Genomic DNA, 16609 nt, shown 5'->3' on the forward strand with positions numbered 1-16609 from the left:
GTAAAATTGGGTGGGGATGTTGAGAAGGTGCAGGGCCGCTTGGTGAAGCTTTGGCTTTGCACCACTAAATGAGTGTATTGTTGTTTTCCTTGCAGTGAAGCAACTGATGCTTGCAACATTTAAAATATTGCAATATGTTTTACCTGACCATCGTGCAGGTACAGCATAATTGTATCAGTGGTAGATCATGATACAGCCCCTTGGGGGAGCAGCAGAGGAATCCACTGCTGCTGGGCATATGCTTCGCTCAAAATGTTATCATAGGTGGCTTCGAGGAGTTGCAGCCCACTTTCACACACAAGTCATCTTTCACACTGGAAGGTGATGCATTTGAAGTAGGCTGGGATGTAGCCATGCATAATGCATGAGCATTCAGAGAAACATCTCCGACTGGGCGTGCTGGTTGCTGTGGGCCTTCCTGTAACAACCTATAGCCAATGCCAGCTGCGTGACACAGCACGGTGCTCAGCTCCCAGAGGGAAGCTGCTGGATGAAGTGTGCCTCCAGAAGCAGGCCTCTACACCTTCCCCAGGGACTCGGCCCAGCTCGGCAGGACTCACCCTCGTGCCTTGCTGGAGAGGTTTCTCTGGATTAGGAAGATCTTTGCACTACAGCTTGGCGGAGCTGTTTGGTGTCAGTACACTGGTCTCCATGAATATTCCCTCTTCCACTGTTTTTCTTCACACCAGCTCTTGGGTGGTCATAAGTGACATGCTTGTTCCTGCAGCTTCAGCCTCCTGCAAGACTTATTAAAAAAGAAAATCTGGAAGATCCAAAGAAAAAGGCCTGTGAACCTTTCATAGAAATCGTCCTAAATATTATCCACATTGTAATTAAAACTAAATGTGGAAAAGGACTGCAGACTTCATCTAATCCATCTAGCTGACATAATTCTGCTGGGACTGGAGTTATTGAGTAGCATTTTCCTGGCAGCTGTTCCCAGAGAACCAGCTTTCTTGCTTGCTTGATATATCAGTTGGTTTCCAAAGGGTGCTGAGAAGCTGCACCAACAGTTCATGGCAGCGTTCCCCACTTTAGGACTGGTAAAGAAGTTCAATGGCAATAATATGGATGCATGCTATTTATCTATAATCTTATTGACAGTTCTGAAGTCTGTCTAATTACAGCTATTAGCATTAGAGTATTACTTCAGACACTTGGTAACTTCAGTGCTTTTCTGAAAATACTGTGAGCTGAACTCGCAGCTGGGATCCACTTGTCTTTCTTAAATGAGCTCTCCCTCTTTTCAGCACCTAAAAATCTGTCCTAGTAGTTGGTTCTTACGTTGAGCCTTGGTAGAGCTAAAATCTTGGAATGAAGTCATCATCTGATCCAACAATTTAGCTAATAGTTTCACAAAACTACACTAACTTATGAGGAATTGATTTCCTAATTTTACAGTTGAATTCCTGTGAAATTGGAATGAAATTTGTCAAGATTTTTTTCTACTTTCGTATTTACTTTCATTTTTTTGTCAGTGCTGCAGAAATCTTATCAGTCCTTCTTCAAGCACCTTCCTGTTGATGGCAATACGACCACAAGTTCAAGAGCTTAAAGTCAGAGGACAAACTCATTTAGATGAGCTTCGCACTGTTCAACTGCCAGCCATCCCAACACACACCTTGATCTAGGTTATATCAAAAAATCAGTGAGATTTCAATAGCTCTGCCAAAATGTGCTCTGCACACCAGCTGTGCCGTGTCTGTATGGGGTTTTTTCCCCCTTTTTTTTAGAATAAACGGACAATATGCTTGTATTGCCAGCACAAGGAGAAAATTCCCCAAAAGTAAGGTTATTTTAAGATACTACCTGAGGAGTAATTTAAACTCTAGCAAGTAGGCAATGAAGGGCAATAGCTGAAGGCAGCATTGGAGGCCTGCTTTTGCTTTCATGAGGTCTCTGGGAAGTGAGTTTTGATGAGGCTTTTTTGATATCAGAAGGGATACTCTTTCCACATCATATTTAATTCTCACAAAAAACGTAGGTCTGACCCATTAATTTTGAAAATCTACAGCTTTTCAAATGTTTGGGTAGAGTTAGGAAGGGGCCACTTCTGTTATTTAGGTGCAGGAGCATCTTGGGAAAATCTTAACATTTCCATAGCATTAAGTGCTTTCAGGGACTCTGCTTGGTCTCCCTGATTTCTGCTCACTGGAGGTGAGTGCAATAACACCCTCTGCAGAAACTGGCCAAGGCAGGTAGTGATATGGTTTGAAGAGCAGGAGGTGAGTGGAAGAGGTTTTCTCCTGCTGCTGTGTTAAATCCTGGTCTTAAAGCGTCTTTCATGTGAAAACGGTGTTAACAATAACAGCAAAAACATCATGAATGATGGCGATGATGATAATAACGTGAAATAATACTACAATAGACTTGTGTGTGGCACAGCTGCAGGTCTGATTTTTTATTGCCAATCCTTTTGAGTCTACCCAGACCCACTCTGGTGCCTCACAGAAGGCAGTCAGTCAATACTTTTTTTGCTCAAATCTTGATCTCGTGGATAGAGCAGGATATAACATGGAGGGCATCCTCTGTCAAGACTTCCCTTCTCCCTGGTCCCGTTCCTGCTCCAGGTCTCCTCTCATCAGAGTTCGGGGACAAAGAAGATCCGAACTTTCAAGCTGGGTCTTGGGGCAGGTGAATGATGAAGATACAAAGCTGAACTAAGGACAGGAAGTTAATAGGCAAAGAGTTTACAAGAGGTAGAAGTATGGCGCAGATCCCTCAAGGTTGGAGATAAAGAATAAGGAGAGATGCCTCATGAAAAAAGCACAGAGATTCTGTCTTGACTCTGCTGTTAATCACAGCTGTCACCTGAAAGCACCAGACTGCTCATTAAATGGTGTAACCACCTGTATTACATTTGAATCAGCTGTGTTGTGAGGAGGGGAGCAATGACCACATTGGATTCTTCACTGGAGAGAAGAGGGAAAGCCTGGTCCTACAGCCTGTGGTTAAAGCTGCAAACTGGAATTTCTTTGAGTGTGAGCAATATTTACTTCTATTCAAAACCTTTGTGCATTTGTTGTAAAGTATTGTTGCAACAATGCTATAAACAGGATTGCTCTTCTTAAATTACATTTCCTGATCATTTCACTTTCAGTAGGTCTGAGAAATGCCTTATGAAATAATTTATATTCATGAATCATGATATTACACTGTATACGGAATTGAAGGCTGTGTGTAGACAGGCTTTTCTCTCTTCTTATTAATACTAATATTACATGGGGAATGAAGCTGTAAACCCCATTGATTTTACCTTCTAAGGAGGCCCAATAGGACCTCCATTGTGGAGAGGGCAGCTTGATCACATCCAGTGGTGTTATTAATATGCTGAAGAGCATAAAACCTTGTATTCAATCATCAAGGCCCATGGGCCTCATTTGAAGGCTGGGTACGAGGGGTCTGCACACATTTCTTATGCTAACTTCCATGTAAATGCTGCTTGATGCATGTTCATTTTTCATACAGTTGTTGCAGTAGAGGAAAAACTTGCAAAGTCAGGAGAGAGCAGAGGTTTTCAGAGGAAGGGAGGGAGAAGCTGTGGAAGATGTGAAGTGTCCAGTCTGTGCTCAGTTGATCGTCATTAATTTTCATCTTAAAATACTTGTTTTGTGACATGGAGTGCAGAGATCCCTGTTTCTCTTACAAAAGTATTTTTCAAAAACATAACCACGCAGGAGTCCGAAGGAGTGAGGACATTTTAGCTAACAAGTTGGTTTGATTCCTCTATTCTCCCTTTGGTGTCCCTGCTCAGGAGCCTTGGGCTGCAGCTGCCCCACACCATGGTGCTTCTGGAGACCATATAAACCACCAGAACCCAGCCTTCATGTTTCCACCACGTCCCAAAGAGAATGGATTCAGGAGCATCACTATGTAGTCCGTCTTGGCCATCTCAAGTCTTTCACCCTTTGCCTCCTGCACTGCCCTTTCCAGCCCCCAGGCCTGTTTTCTGGCTTTTCTGATGCAAATATTGAGGAGCAGAAACATTTTCTGCTGAAAGCCATGATGAGAGCTGGGAGAGCTATTCAGGCACTGTACTTGGGAGCAGTTCCTTGTGGCGCAAGCTGTGGCATCGCATGCTTGCTGCTGTTACACTTGTGAGGTTACTTCTAGCTTGCCTTGCAAACATGGGTGCTTAACAGCTACTAATATTAACAAGTTGTTCTTATATCGTAGAGTTTACCTTTGTGTATGGTTTGTCTGGGGACTGGCCCCAAATGGGCCACACGTTAGTTTTACGAGATGAAGTTATACCATAAAGTATAGCTGATACACTGATTTGACACCCTTGAAAACTTTTTCTTTCAAATAAAAGCCTACTTGAGTAATGCTGTCAATTAAAAAACATGGGCAGGCGATACTTTCAGATAAATAGCTCATCAGACATGCTTCTCCAGAAAATTCTTCAAAGGCAGTCACAAGGACCTGCAGCACTGCTGTCTTAGAGATGGCTGGCAAGTGCTACTTAATAATACAAATACTTTTGAGTCTGAGGCAGTTCTGGCAAACCCCAGAGTCCTTTTATATCTCCACAAATGAGCCAGAGCTCCGGTGTGTTGTACTGGAAAGAGTGCAAAGTGACCGACGCTGCTTCCCTCCATCCAGAAGGCTAAAAGGGAGATCATGGAAAGCTACAGCTGAACAGCTTCTGCATGTTAATGGGCATGGTCAGGATTTTACAGTTGGGATTTTCAAAACGGAAGGAACCCAAACTTCATTGAAGGTGAGGCTGGTTTCAGTGCCTGTTTTCCAAACCCTGTTTGCAAATCCTAGTTGCAAGACTTTAGGTGGTTTGAAGTTGGCATTTTGGCTCTCAGAAACGTGTCTTGCTTAGCCAGGCAGATTGACCCACTGTCCAATTGCATGCACATCACATATCAACCGGCTCAATTGGCACCAGGCTCCGGCTTCATGCATATTCAGCGTGCATTGCTCAGAATCGTGCCATTGTGGTTGGGTCTGGGCAGTGCTGTGCACGCGTGCACACACACACACACACGCACTTGCAGGACCCTTCACCGTACTAGGACCTTTTATTCTTACCCTAGGGATTGACCAAAGCACTTAATTGTTATGTCGTTAACTCCCGGTGTGGGGGATCCCCTCTCTGTTAGTTTCTCTGGGTAGCGCAGTACCCAGGTAACAGCCAGACTCCGCGCCTGTCTCAGCCCAGCCCAGCATGGGGCCAGCGCCTGCTGGCAGTGGCCCTGCAGGGAAGCGTGTGTGTGAAGGTGCGCAGCTCCAGCTCAGCTCCTGGTCCCACCATCCTCATACTGCATCCCCATGTGCTGGGGAGGCTGGTCTAAGCCTGGATGATTGCCGCTTCAGTGTGCAAAGGAAGGGGCACAGGCGGGGGCAGGCAGCTACCCCTCGTCTGAGACTCGGGCCACCTCTTACCTTCTGCGAGCTGTTGAAGGGCAGTAAACCCGTGGGGTCAGAAGTGTTTGAGGTGTTTGCTACCTTAATCGGTTTTATATGAATATAGGATGAGATGAAACTCAAAGCAGACATATAAATGTGGTGGACAACCTCATCTTTCATTCCTGGTAAGAATTTTAAAAAGGGTGTGGAGGGGGTTCATACACCCAGTTCTGGGTTCACCTGATGGTGAAGGAGCACATTTCTCATTTCTTTGCCCCTTGGTATCTGTTAACGCCACCAGACACTGATGTAACAGGTATTTTTGCTCTGGTTAAATGGTTACAGGAGAAAATGGCGCCCTGAGGAAGCCAGGCAAAGGATCCCAGCTAGGGGGTTCTGCACCCAGCACACCTCTGCCTGCTTTTAGGGAGATTTGTTTAGGTAGGGAAATGTTTGACAGAAATATGTTTGACCACTGTCTCTCTAAGGAAGCTTTTCTTTACCAAGAGGGTGGTCAAACACTGGAACAGGCTTCCTAGAGAGGTGGTTGATGCCGCAAGCCTGTCAGTGTTTAAGAGGCATTTGGACGATGTCTTTAATAATGTGTTTTAACTTATGGTCAGCCCTGCGTTGGTCAGGGAGCTGGACTAGGGGATCGTTGTAGGTCCCTTCCAACTGAAATAGTCTATTCCTATTCTATTCTATTCTGATAACGTAAAAAGCCTTTGAAGTGACTGAAGAAGCAAACAAGGCTCTGACATGTAGCTCAGGTGTTTTCAGCAGCTTCTAAATTTCAGGAGAACTGATACAGCTCAAATCCCTGAGGCCTGTCAGCAAAAATAGTGCTTTCTCCAGGGAAGCGCATGGACCATGGCTGGACCCCACAAGTCTCCACTGATTTCTGGCTCTGAACTCTCGTTCTCCCCCTTCCCTGCCCAAGGAGCCGTGAGGTTCACCTCCCTCCTGCACCGCCTTTTGCAGGGAGAGGAGGAGGAATGGCAGGGGAGCCCCAAATCCCACCTGAACGGCTGGACATGGCAGCAGTGCTGCAGCTCCCTGTCCCTGCGGGGGAAATGAGGAGAAGACAGGTTTGGTTTCTGCCCTTGAAAATCCAAACTGACCTAGTGCAGGCTGTGGGTTGGGGCTTGTGTTCCTAGGCTGGACCTGGGCACCGGGACAGCCATGTAAAAATCATTCAACTGATATCTCCTGCCTCTGTGCTGAGATTTTCCATCGAGCAGTTGGCACATATTTTTTTCCATGCACACGGGAATATTTGCTTCAGGTCTAAAAGACACAGGATCCCTCTCTCCCAGGTCTCATTTGGCTGGCGAAAGAGGCCAGATGCCTTTTCATCTCCTCTCTCATGCATGCACATATCCCCCAAACTGTGTCATTTGGCCTCTGTCCATCTTGCTTTGAGTTGTAGCAAGCCTTTCCTTACTTGATAGAGCTTAGTAAATATCCCAGTCATTTCATGGCAGAAAGGGGCAAGTTTCAGGATATATGCAGACCTGGTCAAGCCTGTCTTGATTCATTCAACATCTTCCTTGTTGAGGGGAATGAGAAAATGCAGATTGGCATCTCTCTGCATGAGAATACAGCCCACTTCCAGTCTGCAGGAATATGAGGTGTGGCAGATCGTCGAAAGAGAGGGGACTTAATTGCTCATTTTGGGTCTTATCATCAATTTGGATTGACTCAGGAAACTCTATTGAAGGGAGCTTCTGTATTTTTTTTTGCTCACATCTCATTTGTTTGACTGTCTACTGCCTGTGTCTCAAGTAGTGTTTTCCCCTGGTACATGGCCTTTTTCTTTCATCAGCAGATGATGTACCACTTACAGCATCCCGAGCAAGCTCACCTGTGCTTATTTCATTTAGTGTGAAGGTATTGTACAATATAAAATTTGAGTGTCTCAAAAGTGAGATTTGCATACATTTCCAACACTGTCCTCTAAGAGGGGAATTTTTAGGCACAAAAATGATTGGGCTGTGAATACCTCCTGCCCAAATGTTCACTGTTGAAAGCACCCCAGTTGCTGTACTGTGCTGCAGAATTTTGCAGTGCCTCGACTGAAAAAGAGTATGAAAAATGGTAAAAACTGCACACTTGTGTTCCAAATGCTATCTTGTAAGGATGTTTTGCAAGTCACATACTCCAGCACCTAACACTGTAAGCAATTTGTGGAGCTTCAGCTGCCTGCATCAATACCACTGCGTCGGCTGCTAAAATCCCCAGTATAGGTGCATGCTGTGACTGTGCTGTAACTGCATTTTGGAGCATTCCTTAGTCCATGCCTCTGGTTTCTGCAGGAAGAGACTTGGGCATGTATCTGGAAAGACTCTGGCCTGGTCCTTGGTTTGTAAAATCAGCACCCAGGACCCCAGCACATGCCACTAAGGTCCCCTGTCCTTTGGCTTCTGTGCAGCCTGTAGATCTGTTAATGCGTGCACATGATCACAGATCCAGTGCTGAATGCTGGCACTTAAAAATATGAGAGAGTTATTATATTGTATATAGGATGGAGAATACAGTAGGATGTGAATGTTCCATGAAGAGAAAAGAGCTCAGTAATACAATAGCAATTTTTGCGTTCAAGCCCATAACTTTGAGGAGCAATGCTAATACGTGTAATAGTAATGAGTAATATAGCTCATAGACTCAAGGCAAACATGCCGTGGTGACTCACAATTTTTGGAGGTTAGATGATAAGAACTACTAGGCTGGGTTGATTTTGTTCCTTTTAGTATTTGTGAAAAATTTTTTTTGACAGATTGCACTTTTCCTGAATTTACTCTTTGTTCAGAATGATTTGACAAGTGGCATCTATGAAATCTGTTTGGCTGATGGTGCGTTCAAGCTGTTCATGTGGACTTGTGCAGTGGATGAAATTAAAGCTGTTTTGTTTAGATTGTCATGAGCACGTTCTTTGAGTGGATGAAGAGTCATCTCAGAAACAGGTTATTGGTGTAAAGAAATTAAATTCACCTTTGTGGACTGGATATTCAGTGATATTTCATAAGATTTTGCTTTTGTGGTGGTTGTTCCTGATGGTAAGATTGTTTGGTGGAGGTGTTGGAATGAACTATACAAACTGAATGAAAAACACTGTCAAAATTAACTGCTTTACAAATGTAAAAATATATTGGTTGAAAATGGTTTTCTTTACTTGTGTTGTTCTAACTAACACCTCCCGTGGATCTAGACAAGGAGTTATCTAACAAGCAGAAAGGTTTTTTTGTTTTTTTTTAATATTTCTGAGACAGTTGGATTTGAATAGCAGAAGGGATTTATTCTGTATTTCAAGGCCCCATGTGAAAAATGGTTTCCTACCCATGTAACTATTAAGCAGTGATAAAACCAGGAGGTTTTTTCCCTTCTCAAAACTTAGGAAATAACAAAGTCATATTGTCAAAAGTTTGAATGAGAAAGTGGTTTTATTGTGGCTAACTCCAAACTTTCACATTCATTTGTCAACAACCAAAACGAAAATGCTTTGATCAAGCATTTGGCATTTGGATATGTGACAAAAAATGGATCCAGTTTCCAGAGTAAGTAAATGCAAGCTAGGTTGAAACCTTCCATATGACCCTAGCAACAACACAAACCCCAGCTTGCATTTGCCTTGCTGCTGCAAGAGACCCACTGTGCTGTGGCCGGAGATACTTGTCCATCTCATCTAAACCAGACACAGACGCATTGAAATACAAGGATTTCAAGTAGGTCATCAGTTGTAACTTCCTCAGCGCATCGCTGCAGCCTCCTCACTGATCCTGTTGATGCTAACGTGAGCTCACTCCTTTTACCCTCCTGCAAGGACTCTTGAGCATCACAGTGGCCATGGTGGCCATCCTCAATGCCCTTCCAACTCCTGCCCTTAACATGTTGGTCTTCTCTCCCCAGCTATCGACCTGTTGTACTGGCGTGACATCAAGCAGACAGGGATTGTGTTTGGCAGCCTCCTCTTGCTGCTCTTCTCCCTGACCCAGTTCAGTGTCGTCAGTGTCGTGGCCTATCTGGCCCTCGCCGGCCTCTCGGCCACCATTAGCTTCAGAATCTACAAATCAGTCCTACAGGCTGTGCAGAAGACGGACGAGGGCCACCCCTTCAAGTGAGTACTTTGCAGTCGTGGCCAGGGGCTACTTATCTTGCAAAGGATGCAATCCCAGTGGCAATTGATGCTTCTTTAGCTGTCGCTCTTGATACTGAATAAGATTCTTGTCTTGCTTATAGCTGGGGAAATAATCTTTTCTGTTGTCCAGTCTCTCAAGACCTGCAAGGCTGTATTGGCTCAGGTCCTGGTAGGAAAAAAAACAGGACAAAATGCATCATCCTCTGAGACACGGGAATTTTTTTCCTGAAATTCAAAAGATCTAGAAAAATTTAAGCAGAGAAAAAGAGTTTAATCAGAGCTAATGATAATACCGTATCTCTGCAAGCAGGAAGAATATTGTTTCTGGACACACTCTATTTGGCATAGAGGGAAACTGTATCTTTTCTCCCGCACTGCTTGGCTGTGGTGTGTCAATCCATTAGGTGATGGTGCCAGTGCCGGTGCCCTCCCCACCCTCCACAGGGTCTGGGTGGTTTGTTCCAGGAGAGCACACACACTGAAAAAAAGTCTCTTTGGGGTGCTGCTTCTGTTTCACTTGGGTCAGTTCTGAGATGCAACTTACGCCGTGGGTGTAGCTCAGGGGAAGGTGCAGGACAGGCAGAAGGATGGGGGAGCAAGAAGTGGGCACTGCTGCCAAAGGTGACACATGGCCAGACAGCAGCTTTTTTTCCTCCAGAGGCTGTCAGCTGGAAGAGATGTCCTCTTCTGTGGCAGCAGCATTGCACAGAAGTTTGTGAGGAAACCCTCCCAGCTAGGATTTGCATCCCCCTTGGGTGGAGTAAAGAGAGAGATCCCATCAAGATCAGGTTCTGCGTGGGGAGGGAGCAAGGCTGGAGGCAAACAGCCTCAGTGCAGCTCACAATTGTCCAGGGGGACTGGTCATGAAAGATGAAGACAGTGTGCTGGTGCTGGTGGCTCTGTGCCTGCAGGAAGGGGGGCAGTTTGCTCCAGTGCAAAGGGATGAGGTGTGGGGAGGAGGGAGTGATGGGGTAGACAGGCAGGAGTATGGACAGCGGGTGAACCTGCCTGGGTTTGTAACTGGACCTGTGTTTCTGGCAGAGCCTACTTGGAGATGGAAATGAATCTCTCACAGGACCAGATTCAGAAATACACAGACTGTCTCCAGCTATACGTCAACAGCACAGTCAAAGAGCTGAGGAGACTCTTTCTCGTTCAGGACCTTGTGGATTCTTTAAAAGTAGGATTCCTTTAAATATTTTTAACCCCTCTCTAGAGGATCAATCTACATTTCAAAGTGCTGTTTCCCATGTTGACACTGTTGTCATAAAACCTAGCTTTGCGTAGCTCCAAATACAAAAGTTGCTCTCATTTTTGATTTCCAAACTAATTCCTTCCAGCAGTTTAGAGATTTGGCAATCTGCATTTGAATTTATTGACACGTAATACAGCAGTTATAAAAGTTGCAGGACCAGTTTAGCTCCACTGCAGTTCTAGAAGCATCTCTGTGCTACGCTATTGCTTTGCCACGAGATGGTTTGTTCTCCTCTCCCCTCTAATACCTCTGTTAACCTGGATTTCCTCTAATGGTGGCATTTCCTGCTATGGAGGAAGGTCTTCTTTCCCTCCCTGCTGAGACAGTTATTTTTTTTTCAGCCTTACACCCAAGCAGGTGTTCTTCAGAGCAAAGGGAAGATCATTAAGAGAGCAGGCATGGGTTAGGCTCCTAAATTACTAAAGGTATTTAGGAAAATGTATCCATCTGCCAGCCTCAAGAGTTTTCAGTCGCAGGGATTATCACTGTGGGATGACCCTTACGATCAGCAAAACTGGATGCAGAAATCTGCTATGCCATGCTCAATGCAGAATCCTAAATGTATGCAATTAAGCCCTAAATATACGTGAAAGCTTAGCTAAGAGGGTGAGAAGCAGAAGTGGAGAATGGGGTTTAGACACCCAGAAAAAGTACCTAGTTTTTGGTATGCCTTACTTAACAACTGCCCTTACACATTACAAAAGGCTAATGTGCTATATGTTAGCTAGTTAAGTGAACTGATTTCTTATGCTGACACTGGGGGTGATGTAATGATCCATCTTTAATTTAGTTTGCAGTACTAATGTGGCTGCTGACTTATGTGGGAGCCCTCTTCAATGGCCTGACTCTTCTGATAATGGGTAAAAATCAACATTTCTTTTAAAATCTACTTTTAACTTTAACTCTCTCGTGATTTCTACATGGAGAAAACAGCCTATCCTTAGTGTGCCTTCCCCACAGTTAAACCGTCAACTTTTATTTGCCTTTCCAGTGAATATTCATTATTCTTATTATGTTGTCCCTCCTGCTAGAGCTAATTTGTGTTTTATGGTTTTGCAGCTACTAGTCCCAGAACAATGGGAAATTCCATATTTGGGAAGTTTGAGCAAAGTTCATTTTTAATACAAAGATCCCTGGTGGATCAGCTGACCAAGTGGCATGATATGTGTTTGTCGCTGAAGTAGGTCTCTTCTCTGGAGGAATCTGATCTGCAGGAATCTAACAGTGTGCTCTTTTTCTCCTCAGCTGTGGTGTCTATGTTTACTCTCCCCGTTGTATATGACAAGTACCAGGTAAGCCTGTCTGCACGGTGTAGTTCGGGTGCCTGGGTGGTTCTGCCTTGTTGATGCCTGATTGACTTGATCTCCTTTTGCTCTTTGCAGGCACAGATTGATCAATACTTGGGACTTGTGCGGACCCACATAAACACTGTTGTGGCAAAGTGAGTTCAGCAGCAGGCTTGACCAGAAGTCTTGCCGTGAGGTTGCGGTGCACTGGGGGTGGCTAAGATCTGGATGGTCCTGGGGACAATGTGCCCTGTGAATGATGTCCCTCCCAGCTCCTGGCATGCAACAGGCTGCGGGAGGGGGCAGATCCCTGGAGACAGACAGGCCTTCTCAGCTGAGTGTAGGCTAAGGCAGAGTTGTGACCCTGCGTCCTTCTCACCTCTCTCCTGCTGTCTGGGGAAGCTGTGGACGGAGCAGCCCGAGCAGGGACTGATGCCCATACTTTTATCTGTTTACAAACAGGAAGGAATGTGTTCAATCCCTTCCCCACCGACCACTCCAAGCCTGGGTTTTTGCATTCAGGGACTCTGTCCTTTAGAGTTAATAATACCATTAACAAACAAAGTGGGAATTAGAACACCACCCTGTTACAGAAAGAAAATACCTGGAAGCACCATGATCTTGAGTATTTCAAACCACCATGAAATGGACGGAAGAGCTGGATGAAATGTTTGATGCAGTCTGCCCTAGTTCCTAATGTGTTGCCTGTATCAAAAGCTTCTGTGGGATCCCTAAGGACGCAGTGAGGGTCTAAGCATAGTTCTTGAAACTTGAGAATTACTGAAGCAGCATGGCTGGTCTGGAAGGTAGATCCATACATCTCAGCAGTTTGTATCTGTGCCTTTGCTAAAGTTGGCTGAATATCAGGTGTCCAATGGAAGGTTACAAAACGGTGAGGTACAGAGAGCAAGTGACCCACGAAGAGATACTGAGGAAACCGGGCTTGTTTAGCCTGGCAAGGAGGGAGCTAAGGAGCAATTTCATAGCAGCCTGTAAAGTACTTGATGGGAAGTTACAAGATGATAGATCCAAACTCTTCTCAGTAGTGGGGGTTATAACAAGGAGCACAACATAAATCCAGTTTAGGAGGCTGATGCTGGACATGAGGAGAAACTTTCACTAGGAGATTAGAACAGCACTGGAGCAGGCTACACAGGAAGGTGCCAGAACCTTTTTCCTTGCAGGTTTTCAAGATGCAGCAAGGTAAAGCCATGACCAACCTGATTTAGCATTGGTGATAGTCCTGCCTTACATAGGAAGCTGATTCAAAGACTTCCAGGGGTCCTTTCCAGCCAATGTTTCTGTGATTCTTCAAAACCCTTAGCCTTGGCAGGACTAAAAGTTCACACTCAAAATTCTTTGTTTAAACCTCATTCCGGGCTTCCAGTAGACAGCAGACCATGGTGGAATAATGAAGCGGGGGAGACTATCACTGAGCGTATCCCACTGTTACATGAACCACTGAAAACAGGGCCATTTACACCTGGGGGCCCCTAAGAACACATAGATGGGCGTCACCTCTTTTTCTTACTAGACTTTAGTCCATCTGTTGCAACAACACACTGGATGCAAGCTAGAGATTACCCCTGGGTAAGACTCAAGTGGGGATCCACTGGAATGGAATAGTTGCCTCACCATGTAATCCTTCTTTCTTATTTTTTCACTTCTTTATTTCTAGGATTCAAGCTAAAATCCCAGGTGCTAAGAGAAAGGCAGAGTAAAGCAGACATCAAGAATTCAACGACTACAGTAGTGAATAATGGGGGAATCTGGAGTGAAACAGCTCTGTTCTTACACTTTACTGCAAATTTATCGTTCTTTTTTTTCGCGACACCATAATCTTAGAAACATAAAACTCGGAAGCAGTGCTTTTCCCCTGCTGCTTCTGCACTTAGAATATTTGCAATCACTTGTGTCAAGCACTAAAGTATAGTAAAGAGAAAAGTGTACTAGATGTGTTTTTTTGTGTTGCTTATAAAGTGCATGATGGTGAGAGCCTAAATAATATTGACCTTTTTATTTTATTTTTTTAGTGTTTTTCCTTCTTCTATTGGCATTGCTTCTATAACTTTTAATGTTACATGTGGCTAGGGGCTTTCCTGCTTAGCGCACTGATGCAATAGTTAAAATTGCTTCTACGTCACTGGGTTGCTGGTTGGATTCATCTTTATTAACTATATAGAATTGTAGACTGATGTTTTAGTGTTTTCCAGCACAAATAAAATGAACAGTAATCGGTACTTATGGTAATCAGTTTTGTATAACTCAAAAAAATGAAAACAAAACCCAGTGCTTTTGTCGTAAAGGATTGACAGGCTGACTTACATGTATGGTAACTGGAAAGTTCCAGCATGTTAAATTTATTACAATTTGTATTACATTCTCTGTAGTTCCTAATGGACTTAATTATAGACTCTGAATATTTGCACTTATGTACTTGATACCGAATGCAGAAATAAATGTTACTAAATGTAAAAAGTTCTTCCTCTTGTTGCCACTGGGATTATCTTGACATTTGCACACTGGACACATACTATGCAAAAAGAAGCATCTTCTCTCTCTTTCTCCCCTTGAGATCCTCACACACTTTGCCCTTACAAAGTGGTGCAGTCCAACAAGATCATCTGTAGCCTATCTGTCAGTTTCACATCTTGGGTGAGTATGGCAGTAAAAGAAGGATCTTAGCACATCGATTGATGTTCTTTGGTGGGGGTGTTAGCAAATTACAGGAACACGAATAATTGTCTCTTCCGCCATTTGTTGCATGTTGTGCAAATCATAAGCAACACACTATGTGAGGGGTCAGCACAGCACAAAGGACTTTTCAGTTTCCTTATCAACATGTTACTCTCTCATCCATTTGCTTTAAACTGTGGGATCAATACTGAATCTGGAGGCTGGAAACTGAAACTGGAACCATTCTTTCCTTTTTAAAATGTTCCTTGACAAAGGAACCTGGCCATCCCATCACTAGTGCTTCAGGAGTCAGCTTGTCCTTCTGGTTCAAACTGATTTAACAAGATATGCAAATGTGTGGGTGTTTTAAAGACCCACCTAACCAAGTGAGGTTGTTCAGGTGTTTGGAGTTAGGTGTGTGCTAAATACCTTGCCCAAGCAGCATCTCTTACCCTCAGTCTCCAGGTAGCCTGAGATGCTGATACTCCGTTTCTGGAGAGGAAGCTGAGAGGTTTCTAAGGTGGATATCTCAGCTGGGAGGCTTGTTTAGATGCAAGAACAGGTCTGGACCAGGCCTTTCCATGGCTGGGAGCTGGCTGGCTGACGTAAAGAAGATGGCTGTGTTTTGATCTGCTCAATATAGTGCTTTTGAGGAAGATAACAGGTCTACTTGCTGAGCTTACCTTGGAAAGCCAGCCCAGATGACTGTGCTAATTTGAACTGAAACCAGTTTAACTCTGACTTGAGGATATGAAATCAGGAGTGGTGTGCTGATGGGAGAAAAAAAAAATTGTTAGAACATCTACAGATGTGTCTTTTTTTTTTTTTTTTTTTTTTTTTTTTTTTAGGCTTTATGACTTTAAAATACCTTCTCCATGGTTTCACCTGTACCTTCCAGAAACTTTGTAAGCCTTCTTCTAAGCTACTATCTGTTAAGGACAGGTTCAATAGTTACTGAAGAGCTCTGTCAGTACTTTATGTCACTTGAATGTCTGTCAATGTACCTTGAAATGAATACTCCATTGGTAGTTTGATGTGAATACTCTGTAATGTTGGTTTTGATTCCCTGCTTCTTGGTGCCTCAGCAGTATTCCATTCTTCTTCTAGCCTCTGTATTTGCCTCTGAGCTGTTTTTGATCTCTTTTATGCTTCCTCTGCTCTTTAATATTAATCTAGTGAGAGTAGAATCATAAAAATCATCAGCGTTAGGAAAGCCCTGGAACTGGGAAGAGATAAGAATGATATAATATTCTGTGAGCAGCTAATCCAGTTAAAGAAGGTCTGTCTGCTTCCCCATAGCTTTTTTTATCTCCCTGCACATTTTTCACATGGCAGCTGGCTCCCGTCCCTGTCCTGGTGGGTTACAAGTCAGTCAGCTGTAAGCTTAGAGCAGCTTTTCCTTCTCCATATGGGCCCAGGGAAATACGTGGCGAGCCCACGCGTTTGCCCAGTGCAGCTTTGGAAACACAAAGTGTGATGTATTTCTTCCTGGCTCTTGATATATTCTTTTTCTCAGGCACAGAATTTAATGCTGCTCCATCAGTGAACCTGCATGCAAGCTTCCTGGGATGCCAGGAATCGGTGGAGTGAGGCTGCTGGCATGAAGGAGCCTGGTAAGACTGGCTGGCACATGCAGCCGCTGTGGGACATACGGTATTTGGATAAGGGTGAGACATGTCCACTGATAAGAGTCGATAGCTGCAGTGCCTGAAAATGGAAGGAGAAATGGTCTATTCATTCCTGCCAGGCTTTCTTGCTGCTCGGTGCCTTTAAAGGAAAGAGTGGCAAACCCTTGCTTTCTGTCACGGTAAGGGAAAGGTACCGAGAGTGGAAAATCCTTCTCCACAAATGGGAGTTGACTGTAAGTAGGTACAGGGGCTTGACCTGCTTCTCTCT

At 44.3% G+C, this 16609-nt stretch overlaps 1 protein-coding gene across 2 annotated transcripts in view; it reads left to right on the plus strand.

The window, feature by feature from the left end:
- RTN1 (reticulon 1) overlaps window positions 1-14515 on the plus strand; it is a 120425-nt gene extending 105910 nt beyond the window's left edge. For both annotated transcript variants that reach the window (XM_040601862.1, XM_040601864.1), the window contains 6 exons: window positions 9268-9475; window positions 10538-10676; window positions 11542-11611; window positions 11997-12043; window positions 12134-12192; window positions 13716-14515. In XM_040601862.1, coding sequence (XP_040457796.1) covers window positions 9268-9475; window positions 10538-10676; window positions 11542-11611; window positions 11997-12043; window positions 12134-12192; window positions 13716-13758 — 566 coding nt within the window. In that variant the 3' untranslated portion in view covers window positions 13759-14515. The remainder of the gene's footprint in view (window positions 1-9267; window positions 9476-10537; window positions 10677-11541; window positions 11612-11996; window positions 12044-12133; window positions 12193-13715) is intronic.
- Window positions 14516-16609: the final 2094 nt, after the last annotated feature.

Source organism: Falco naumanni, chromosome 7 (assembly GCF_017639655.2).
Source record: "Falco naumanni isolate bFalNau1 chromosome 7, bFalNau1.pat, whole genome shotgun sequence".
Taxonomy (NCBI): domain Eukaryota; kingdom Metazoa; phylum Chordata; class Aves; order Falconiformes; family Falconidae; genus Falco; species Falco naumanni.